General features: G+C 38.4%; 1 protein-coding gene across 8 annotated transcripts in view; it reads right to left on the bottom strand.

Moving 5' to 3' along the window:
* Positions 1-12121, bottom strand: part of ARB2A (ARB2 cotranscriptional regulator A) — a 460460-nt gene that overhangs the window by 169953 nt on the left and 278386 nt on the right. For all 8 annotated transcript variants that reach the window (XM_090276494.1, XM_090276487.1, XM_090276486.1 and 5 more), the window contains one exon: positions 692-808. In XM_090276494.1, coding sequence (XP_090132620.1) covers positions 692-808 — 117 coding nt within the window. The remainder of the gene's footprint in view (positions 1-691; positions 809-12121) is intronic.

A 12121-nucleotide genomic window follows, 5' to 3' on the forward strand; every position in this document is an offset into this window, starting at 1 on the left:
GCTGATGTCAATTGCTTATAATATCAGAAAGGCAAATATAAATAAAGACTTCAGCTGTTTATCTGTACTAGACATAAAAGAAATAGTGGGCTGAAAGTTCTTTTAAAAAATGGGAGTATGTTCATTCAATAAGTGTTAGTTTTCAGGTTCACTAGCCCTTAAAAAGTGTGACAAGAAGCTTTCTTAACCTGAGGTTGCACCATGACTAGCCTCTGGGTTTCTTCTCGCTCAAGAGTCTGACAAAACACTATTTCAGCTTTCTACCTCTTCTCCCCCTGCTGGCAGTAGTGAGCCAATCCATTTAAGAGTGGCACATATTGACCTCTTTAAAGGAAGGACGAGACTCAGTGAAAAATTTATTTCTTATAATTAAGCAGCATCAATGCTAAGTAACTGGTAGAAAAAATAAATATCAGGGAACAATAATCTCTTAACAGATCATGACCTTCTTCAGCCAAAATTCCTGTGGTATATTGTATGCATACGCAATCTACAGAAAGCCAAATTTTTCTTTAGAAGGGTTCTCTCTTATTATTTCCAATATGTCTAGTTTGTTTTTTTTCCTATTCTCTCTAAATGTTCTTCCTCAAGAAAGGAAGCTTGAGGGTGGGAGGTGATACAAGTTGGTGGGGGCTCAAGACATAAAGGCTTATGCTCATTCATCTCAGCATTGAAAAAAACCCAGTCTCACCTCTCTCATCCATTCTCGAATCGTTTTGCCAGCTTCTTGATGCCACACATTGTGAACAGAGTCTGTCAACGCCACAGCAGTTACCTTATTTTTTACATCTGCTTCTCGTTGAATCATCTGTTTCAAAAAAAAGAAAATAAAATATTGGCTATAATGTTTTTCTACTGTGTGCAGCCTGCTTAGTCACAGATAATAATATTCTATTTAAAAAAAAGGCAATATGCATCTTTTTTTCAAAGTTACTCTTTTCTGCACTGAACACATGCCTTATTCTTGTTCAGAGATGTGAGAAGACCTAATATTTTCTCTTTAAAAAGATAATACCACTTAAGTCTTAGAACGACACAGCTCTGTTATTTTCTATGTGGTTTGACAATTCGAGGATTAAAGGGATCACAGGGGGAAAGAGGAGGATTCCCTGAGGGTTTCTTTTACAAGTGTCTTCTCTCACCTCCTATTTCAGTGCTTTAGGGAAGGTAGTACCTGTAGTTCAGTTAGTTAGTTAGGACTACCTTGCATTAATTTTCAACAGATGGCATGTAAGTAAAGAAAGACATCTTGCTTTGACTTCTGTTTAACTAGCCTGTTCTTCACCATGGCCTTGTAATTCCCTGCTGTTTTAAATGCCCACAAAGATCTTTCTCTTCAAAGCCTATCAATATACATTTGCTTTCTAATATACTTCTCTAGGTCGACAAACTATTCACTTTAACTTCTTTCTGTAGAATGTTATTTCTAGAAAATTAAATGATTCTAAAATTTGAAAAAGAGTCACTCGACTTGAAGAAACTGAGGAATTCATCCATGGTCTACAAGATAAAGAAACTGAAAAATAATGGTTCTTGATTCAAAGTCATAAAAAGTTTTAATCTACTAACACCAGTGACCCTAATTTGACACAAATATAAGAAAGCTTAATTTTAAATTACAGTTAAAATACAAATGGTAACTTTGAATTTCATAGCATGCTCCATTTCCTATCATCAAATGTTTTTTCTTTCTGTGAAAAAAGGCTATTTCTCTATTATTTACTGCTGATTTCTATGAATTGGGTATCAAAAGTATATTACTGCATTTTAAAAAAAGGGAGAATTTGGAATGGTGAGGAAAACTCATACAAAGAACAATACAAACTATGCTTCTGATACCAAATGATGCCTGTTGGCATTCTGAATTTGAAATCCCCCTCTCTCTCTCTTAAATTTCTTTATACTCTGCATATGTGTGTCCCCTTTCACTGAACACTACCTAATAGGAATCTAATCCATGTTAATGCTGCCTCAGCGGCATTTCCGCACCTTAAATCTTTGTTCCCTGTGTATTCTGCTAATATAATGTGGAAACCTTAAAATCAATGTTGGCTATCATCATCATAATATCACTACAAAAATTCACCTTGCAATACCAATAAGATTTTTAAAAGCATAAAATAATACTCTAATTCAATTCTTCACATTCATTATTAAGTAGCTGGCCACCTTCTTCTAGAATAGATTTTATTTTAAAAATTGATTTTCATTGAAACATGCTGGCACTAGAATATAAAAAATTAAACCAACATTAGATAATAAAAAGCAAAATTCCACAATAGTGACTCCACCTGGCTCATGAAGAACTCATGTCCTTACTCTCATTTTTCTAAACAGTAACACTTTTAGAGATCTAGAGGAATTGTTGCCAAAGTTACAAAATAAAAACATGCTCTGCTGATATTCTAAGAATATGCCTGCATTTTAAAATATCTACCCTGAATTTTGTTGTGGTTGTTGTTAAGGCAGTGATGTCTGAAGACAATAAATATTGAGGACCACTTGTGAAATGATATAAAATTAAGTGTTGAATAGGCTGAGGATTTAGTACCAAAAGTAGAAAATCTCGGGATTAAAATTCTACAAACCAGGGAAAATATTCAGTTGTTAGATGGACTAACAGAGAAAAAAACTTTGGTATCTTTGTCCATCTGGCTGACATTCCATACAACGGATGTGACGATGTGCAATTTTTCTTTACGTCACATCAGATCATGTTACAATCCAGCACGGTGCTCCCTTACACTGTTACGGTCTCTTACATTTTAAAAAATCAGTTTTGTATTATATTATTAGAAATGGGGCATGATTAATTTACAGAGGATAGAGGAGCTGTTTACAAATGAATAGAGTAACAAAAAATTTCAAATATTTGTTTAGGATTAGAATTGTAAATCTTAACAGTTCAGTTTTTCAGACTACCTCTGTTTCAGTCTTGCTGCAACCTACTCTGGTAGTATGGGGACTACTTGCAACTGCCATTTCTGTCCAGAGCCTCTGCTCCCTACATTTGTTAGCCTGGTTCGAGACTCCCCTCCTCTCCCCTCCCTTACTGCTGCCACTGGGAATAGGGCTGATGAAAAGTGTAGAGAATGGCAAGAGGGGGGGCAGACTAAACACAGGAATCAAGATTGTTTAAGGAACAGACTTTAGATGGAATATAGCTAAAGCAAGAAATGGGTAGAGGCTCAGATGGGCAGAAGAACAACCTCTTTAATAGTCTATAATAGAAGGCCTTAATAGTCTGGAAAATCCAGAAATCGAAAAGGGAGGAAACCTTATCATCAAAATCATACTAAATGTCAACCTAAGGTGGAGATGTGGTTTTATTAGGATCCAAAGATATAAACACCTTTGGAATTCCTTGCAAAATTCTGTTTGTATATGATACAAATATTTTTCTGGGAGAAGATCTTTAGCTTTCATTAGAGTTTCAAAGGGATCTTAAGTCTCTAAAATTGGTAAGAACCATTTGATCTCAATATCTCCATATATTCTTGAATAAACTATAAAATACCTGCTAAAAAAACCCCTTCAAATAATTACACTTAAGGTGAATTTAACATCTACACCAACATTTCAAACAGAAAGGACATTCCATTAAAAAAAAACAAAATCTTCAGTATGGGTCAATACTTCCAACCTAAAGAAGTAAACCCTAAACTGGGTTGTCTTCAACCTAACCTAAGAGAAGAAATGGGTACTTTCATTTTCCCACATTTGTGGCTCAGCAGCCATGGCTCTCAAATAGCTCTGATATTTTCAAGTCCAAGGAGACCTACCAAAAGAGGTCAGTAGGGTTGGGGGTAGGAATGTCTATATGTGTGTGCAGGCCCTTATTTTTATTTGCATATATAATATGCTTTAAACATGTTTTTGAGGGAAATACTTTAAAGTCTTTCATCAGCAAAGCCAATACCTTTAAAAAATTCTGACATGTGTTACACATATGCACCGTGAAGGTTACAGCATGTGAATCACTACTAGTACAGGAAAGAATGTTCTGAAAGAAAATCAAATAATGCATGTTTCCTTTAGATTAGGATCTGACACTACTGTACATTTATAAATCTGAGGATCATTACTACTGTATGAGCATGAATGAATCATCACTCTGGTTAACAGCACGGTTGAGGTTTGAGATGTCTTTTTAAAATATATATATATATGTACATAAATAGATTAGCTCTCTCTAGAGCTCCTTGAGTTAAGATTTCAGATTAAGTTGTTTCAAAGGTTTGAAAAGTATGAAAAGCTGGCATCTTTTCACATTTTTGTGAGGAAGATTATGATTACACTCAGTGATTCTGCTTGAATGTAGTCTTTATGTGGTTTGATACACTATGATATTTTACCACAAACCTCTTCCTTCACTTTCCATTTCTGCCTGTGCGTCCCCTAGTGCAGGGCACACTGCCCTGTGTACTAGGAATCCCACCGTGGTAAAAATGTGGCCTGGGCTAGGATGACTAATCAGCCGACACTGGGTTTGGCAGTCCTTTCTGTTACGGGTTTCCTGAAGATTCTTTTGCACAAGTCAATCCCAATAGCCTGCTACTCACAGAACAAATATCACCTCTGCTGCAACATGAAAACCTTGGTTCTGTCATCCAAGGCTCTTGAAGTACCTCTAGTGATTACAACTGAAATACACACACTTTGGTAGATGAAATATGAAGACTAAATTGCCCAGCAGGAAATTCAGACAAGTATGACATTCAGCTCTCACGGTTCTGCATTCACAATTTTTTTTTTTTTTGAAAGTAGAAGCTTTTAAGTAAGTAGTCTTCATAGGGAGTGCAGTGGTTAGGTTCAAGGACTTTGGAGTCATATTCCCTGGGTTCAGATTCCCGCTCTGCCACATCTAGTAACAATAATTTGATTAAATTATTTCAAATTTTTCTGTCTCAATTTCATTACAGGTAAAAGGGAGATGATAAATACACCTAACTCACAGAGGTATTGTGAGACGAGCTAAATATTAAGCAGCTAGCAGAGGACCTGGCATATAGTACACAGTTAAAACAGATGATTAAAAACACACACACACACAATGCAGACTACCTCACATGTATAAACTAAGTCCATTCTCTTTTCTCAATAGAGAGGACAACAGAAGCTACTTAGAATGCATTTTTCTGGTGAGAGAGAGAGAGAGAGACAGAGAGAGAGAGAGAGTGAGAGAGAGAGACAGAGAGAGAGAATAAAAGGTATAGATCTATAAAAAAAATTACAAAAGTCTGTTTATTTTCCATACAGTATGTGGTTCAATAATTTTAAAACCATCTGGCTGATTACTGTCTATTTAAAACACTGTAATCAGTTTACTAGACTAGCAATAGCACCATGCACTTGGAAATTAAAACAACAGTTGAAACCATACGTGGTAGCTCCACTTTCCTGCCACCAGTGGAGCTATGGCTTAGCAGTGCCAGGCTGGCAGGAAGAGAGTCCATTAATGCTTTGTCTTCTACACAGAGGGAGTATAGCTGATTATATTTTTATAATCACAGATATGAAGGATATCCAGAGGAAGACAGTACAGTTTTATTCATTAAAGTATGCATAGGCTTTGGAATTAAATGTCTTTCTCTATATAGAGATATACACGAGGTGGTCTGTCTAAAAAGTATACAGCCAGGTAACGTGAGAAATGGAGACATTGATTGAAGAAGATATACGAGATACAAGAAACATTGCACATAGGACAATGTTGCCTCAGTCCCCTTCAAAGTAGGCACCTTAGGACCTCACACAGTTCTCCCAATTGTCATCAGCTGTCCTGTTATATTTTCCTGAATCTCATCAGTGGTCTGAAATCTCTTCCCTTTCAAAGGTGATTTCAGTTTTGGGAAAAGTCAAAAGTTTCAGGGCGCCAAATCTGGGCTATAGTGGGGCTGAGTCACCTGGAGATTGATATTTTGCCCCAAACTGCAGGAGATGTGATGCAGGAGCAGACACATTGTTGTGATGAAGCTGACAATCACCAGTTGCCCATAGCTGTGGCCTTCTGATTCATCTGAATAGTTCTCGCGAAGGAATGTTTAAGCTTAATGCAACATCTGATGCAGATACATTGCTCTATTCGCTCACTTATTCTAAATGAGAGGACCACACAGTACACATGTTCACTCAATGGGTCTACCACCCCCACTGACTAGTACAATGAAGTTGTCATTGTGCACATATGTGCATTCTAGTCTACTCTCCTTGGCTGCCAGGTTACATTGATGTCGCACAAACAGTTCTTGTTATGTTAACAATGGTTGGACTTTTCTTTCTGGACATTTTAAGAATCACTATAAGAATACAAAAATCATTGTAAGAATACAAAAATGGTAACAATAGTTGTCACCTCACAGAGTTGCTGGAGGATAAATGAGATAAAGCAGGTAAGCAATCTATACTATCAGCTACCATTATTATTACCTTGACATTCACTTCTGATTTCTAAAACGTATCCTTCCTTTTAGATATGGTATCTATATACTCTTCAGTGACATCAACATATGTGCTGATAAGGTAGCAGTTATGAAGTGTTCTACAACTACTACACCCACCTCCTACTTCCTCAATTAACTAAAGTGATTTTGGCTTGCTTAAATGTTTTTTTAAAAAAATAATTAGGCATACAGAGGATGACCATATATTCCAGTTAATGAAGGACAGTTCTAGTTTATTCCTATTGACCTGGCGTAATTATTAATAGTGTTCTCTTGCACTGCTAAAAGTGTTCCTGGATGATAAGACTTGGTTTAGATGATAAATTATATGGTCACTGTATGTATAAATATTAACACAGAAGTTAAATATTATATGAGCAAATGGATACATCTTATATAACATTTCAGTGTGTGCAATGCTTAGCAATTTACGCATATACCCCAAATTTATATAGTTATCACTATGAAATAACCATGTAGGAAAACATACAAGAAATGTTTCCAAAAGTTCCTAAGTTCAAACTTAAGGGCCAGCCTTAGCACTGTGCCGAGCCCCTCGCAGATGGAGACGCAGCCTCACACCCTGGGTAGGTAAACATGGCCAGCTGGAGCTCCACTGTAGCAACAGGATAAGACAACATTCTCTTTTCCTGTGCTTTGAAGCCCTAGCTTCAATTCTTACAACCTTTGTCTAATTTCAGGAAGGAAAGGGCTCTCCACAGGCAAGAACCCCAAGGGATAGGGTATGTAAACTGAAACTTCTTGGGTCACATGCATTTATGAAGAAAAGTCTCTAGTCACCAGTTAAGGAATGGCAAGTTATGATTTATTATTTCAGGCAGCCAGAAGAGAGCAGTAATAACTTCCTTTTCCTTTCCTGCCTAGACCATGCTGCCACGTGCAGGCTCCTTCAATGACAAAAAAGCATGTGTAAGGGAGGTTTCAAAGAAAAAAAAAACAAAAATAAATATTAAGTGATTGACAATCTGGGAGTTGGGAAAAAAGATCAGTGCTTTACAAAAATACATATGAGAAAATAGGCAACGGTTTGAAAACTAACTCTACCAATCAAGAAAACAGTGCATTATCTATAAGGAAAAAAAATAACATATATTAATAAAACAGTGTAAGAGTTTATCAAAGTGACTTATTTAATTAAAATGTTTAAAAAATTTATCATGTAATAAGACTGATAATAAGTAGGCAAGGTATTATAAAATACAGGTTTGAAAATTATAATATATATGAAGTAAATATATTAGGAAAGTATACATAAGGACTAGACTTTGTCAGTCCAAAAAACTAAGGCAGGCTTAGCAAAAGAGATGTTTAAATGGTGACATGGTCTTACGGTAAAATAAATATATCCTAAGAAATATTTATGATGTAAATAAGTAGTAAGCATTTTCACAATACTCAATTTAAAAATCACTTTTGAGCCTTTATCAATTGGTAGATACTAAAAATACTTTGGAATGTATATATAGGTAGTGAATCTGTCACTCATTGAATGATTTAAAACTTGTGGCAAAAGATTTCATTAGGTTTGGCAAGGGCAAGCATATACATGCAGCTGGAAGAGTGCTAATATACTTAAATTTTCTTTTCTTTATTTTAATTTCTTTTTTTATTGTTCTATTACAGTTGTCCCACTTTTCCCCCATTGATCTCCATTGCCCCACCCACAACCTGCCCCCACCCCCCACCAGTCAATCCCTACCTGCCCTGTCTTCCATGTCCATGGGTCATTTATACTTGTCCCTGGACTAGACCCTTCCCCTCCCCACCCCACCGTGTCCCCCTCCATCCTCCCCTCTGGTCACTGTCAGTTTGTTCCTTGTTTCCATGCCTCTGGTTCTATTTTGCTCATTTGTTTTGTTCATTAGGTTCCACCTATAGGTGAGATATTACAGTATTTGTCTTTTATTGACTGGCTTATTTCACTTAGCATAATATTCTCCAGTTCCATCCATGCTGTTGGGAAAGGTGGAATTCCTTCTTTCTGCTGCGTAGTATTCCATTGTGTAAAGGTACCAGTTTTTTGATCCACTCATCTATAGATGGGCACTTAGGCTGTTTCCAGCACGCAGCTATTGTAAACAGCGCTGCTATTGTTACAGAAACAGGGGAGTCCAAAAATCCCCAGAGTTTGTAGCTGGGGGATGGGGAGAAGGAAGCAGCTTTCAGAATGCCTCCACATGCCTGAGGTTGGTGTCTGGTGTCTTTCATTATGCAAAATTGCTTAGATGCTTCCAAAGCCTAGGTGGATGGGAGGAGTCCTGAACCAGGGGACGGTATGGAAAGCACACAGAGCCTACGTGGGGTTCTGTGAATGGTCAGAACTGTTGGCAACACCCACTGCATCAGAGGACGCAGTCAGGAATATACAGGCAGCTGGGAACACTTTGGGGGGCGGCGCGCTCTGGGGCTGTCTCCCTCGCTGGCGGGTGTTCGCAGGGGTGCTCTGGAGAAGGAGAGGAGATCCACGCAGTTTACAGAAAGAAGACAGTTTGCAAGGAGGCTAAGAATCCCGGCGGTTTTGTATTGAGAGCTGAAAGGCACCACAGCACAGAAAGGACCTCCCCAATCAGATTGAATGATTGGCAGCCGCTGGTAAAGCTGAACTGTGTTTGGGAAGTAGGGAAACGGTGTTTCTGACCTTCCTAAAACTGGCTAGGTTTGGTAGGGGGGAGGCAAAGTTATGTGTAACTGTTAAATAAACAATTTTCTTTTCACTCAACTGAAATATTAAAGAGTTGTAATTCTGGCGGCGGGCAATCGGACCCCGTGGGTTTGTTTTCAATTGGAGCAGCCCAGGGGTTCTGTAACAATTTGAGCGTAGGGGTACATAGGTTCTTCTGAGTTGGTGTTTCAGGATTCCTTAGGTATAATCCCAGCTGTAAAATCACTGGATCAAAAGACAGTTCCATTTTTAGTTCTTTGAGGAAATTCACAACTTTCTTCCACAGTGGCTGCACCTGTCTGCATTCCCACCTACAGTGCACCAGGGTTCCCTTTTCTCTACATCCTTGCCAGCACTCGTTTGCTGATTTACTAATGATGGCCATTCTGACCGGTGTGAGGTGGTATCTCATTGTGGTTTTAGTTTGCATCTCTGATGGCTAGTGATGGTGAGGACCCTTCCATATGCCTATGGACCCTCTGTATGTCCTCCTTGGAGAAGTGTCTGTTCAGGTCCTTTGCCCATTTTAAAATTGGATTGTTTGTCTTCCTGGTGTTGAGTCATATGAGTTTTTAATATATTTTAGAGATCCAACCTTGTTTGAGGTATCATTGGCAAATATGGTTTCCCATACAGTTGGTTCCCTTTTCATTTTGTTGATGTTTTCTTTAGCACAGCAGAAGCTTTTTAGTTTGATGTAGTCCCATTTGTTTATTCTTCCCTTTATTTCCCTTGCCCTAGAGAATGTATTGGCCAAAATATTGCTGTGTGGGATATCTGAAATTTTATTGCCTATGTTTTCCTCTAGGACTTTTATGGTATCATGACTTACATTTAAAATTCTTTTATCCACCCCTCCCCCCAATTCTATAAGTATTCTGTATTCTTTATTTTTATTTTTAAGTACACTTCATTGATTATGCTATTACAGTATCCCAATTTTTCCTCTTCCCCTACTCTGCCCAGTACCCCACTTCCCTCCAGCAATCCCCTCCCTCCCTTAGTTCATGTCCATGGGTCGGTCATGCATATAAGTTCTTTGGCTTCTCCATTTATTACATTATTCTCTGTTTATTTTGTACCTACCAATTATGCTTCTTGAATCCTGCACCACTTCCCCCATTCTCCCCCTTCCTCCCCCCCCATTCACAATCCTCCATGATTTTCATATCTACAGTTCTGTTCCTATTTTAGTTGTTTGCTTAGTTTGTTTTTGCTTAGTTTGTTGATAGTTATGAGTTTTTTGTCATTTCATTGTTCATAGTTTTGATCTTCTTCTTCTTAAATATATCCCTTTAACATTTCATACAATAAGGGTGTGGTGATGATGAACTCCTTTAACTTTACCTTGTCTGGGAAGCATTTTATCTGCCCTTCCATTCTAAATGATAGCTTTGCTGGATAGAGTAATCTTGGTTGTAGGCCCTTGCTTTTCACTACTTTGTATACTTCTTGCCAGTCTCTTCTTGCCTGCAAAGTTTCTTTTGAGAAATCAGCTGACAGTCTTATGGGAACTCCTTTGTAGGTAACTCCTTTCTCTTGCTGCTTTTAGGAGTCTCTTTATCTTTAACCTTTGGCATTTTAATTATGATGTGTTTTGTTGTGGTCATCTTTGGTCTAGCTTGTTTGGGACATTCTGTGCTTCCTGGACTTGTATGTCTATTTCCTTCACCAGATTAAAACATTGTTTTGTATTAGACAATTATTTTAGAAAAGTTTTCCTTCATTATTTTTTCCACATAAGTTTTCAATTTCTTGCTCTTTCTCTTCCCCTTCTAGCAATATGATTCACATATTGGTATGTTTAAAGTTGTCCCAGAGGTTCTTAAGCCTCTCCTCATTTTTCTGAATTCTTTTTTCTTCATTCTGTACTGGTTGATTGTTTATTTATTCCTTATGTTCAAAATCATTTAATTGAATCCTGGCTTCCTTCTCTTCAGCATTGGTTTTTGTGTGGATTTCTCTGTTTCACTTTAGTATAGCATTCACTTCTTCCCTTATGTGTTTGCTGTACTTAATCATGTCTGTCAAATCTATGAGCATCATTATCAGCAGTGTTTTGAACTCTGTGTCTGTTAGACTGGCTATCTCCTTGTTACTTAGTTCTCCCATTGGAGCCTTGATCTGCTCCCTCTTTTGGCCATACTTTTGTGTCTCCTCAATTTGGTAGCCTTCTGTGCTTGCCTCTGTGTCTTAGGTAGAGGTGTTGCACCTATTATATTGTGTGGGGCAGAGTATTATGTATTTGTCAGTGTGGGGTGACCTGTTTCACCAGGTTGTGGTATGGTATGTGGGGGAGGGGTCAGAGAGTGAACCATGCCATTTACTCAGCACTCACCCTTTTTACCCTCCCATATGCAACTGACGCCCCTCTAGCTGGTTCCCAGAGTGGATGGGTCTGTGGATGTTTTAGGACTGGGGGGCCTCTAAACCGACTCTCATGAGAGACCAGCAGTTTATTCTATTGCCCCAGCCCCCACTGGTTTTCACAGCCAGAAGCAACGGGGCTCTATCTTCGTGGGGCTGGAACTGTGAGCTGTGTGGCCTGACCAAGGACTGGGATTGTTCCCCAGGTGTCCCTCCCAGATTTCATAATGTGTGACTGCTCTTTCTGATGGCTGGCCACAGCCAATGCCTTGCTGCCACCCCTGTGGCCACCACCGCAGCTGCCATACGGCATCCTCTCCTCCCCAGCTCTGCCCCTCCTACCTGTCTGGATGAGTATTACTTCTTTATATCTTTGTTTGTTGGACTTACATGCAGTTTGATTTTCAGGTAGTTCTAGTTGTTTATTGTTCTGAGGTAGTTGTAATCCTTTTTGTGGTTGTGGAAGGAGGCAAAGCATGTCTACCTACACCTCCATCTTGACCGGAAGTCCTATTATCCATCTTGAGTTGATTCTGGTGTATGGTACACGTTGGTGGCCTACTTTCATATTTTTGCATGAACCTTTCCAGATCTCCCAACACCATTTGTTCAAGAGTCTATTTTTACT

The sequence above is a fragment of the Furipterus horrens genome, unplaced genomic scaffold, assembly GCF_987537825.1.
Source record: "Furipterus horrens unplaced genomic scaffold, mFurHor1.1.pri manual_scaffold_5, whole genome shotgun sequence".
NCBI lineage: Eukaryota > Metazoa > Chordata > Mammalia > Chiroptera > Furipteridae > Furipterus > Furipterus horrens.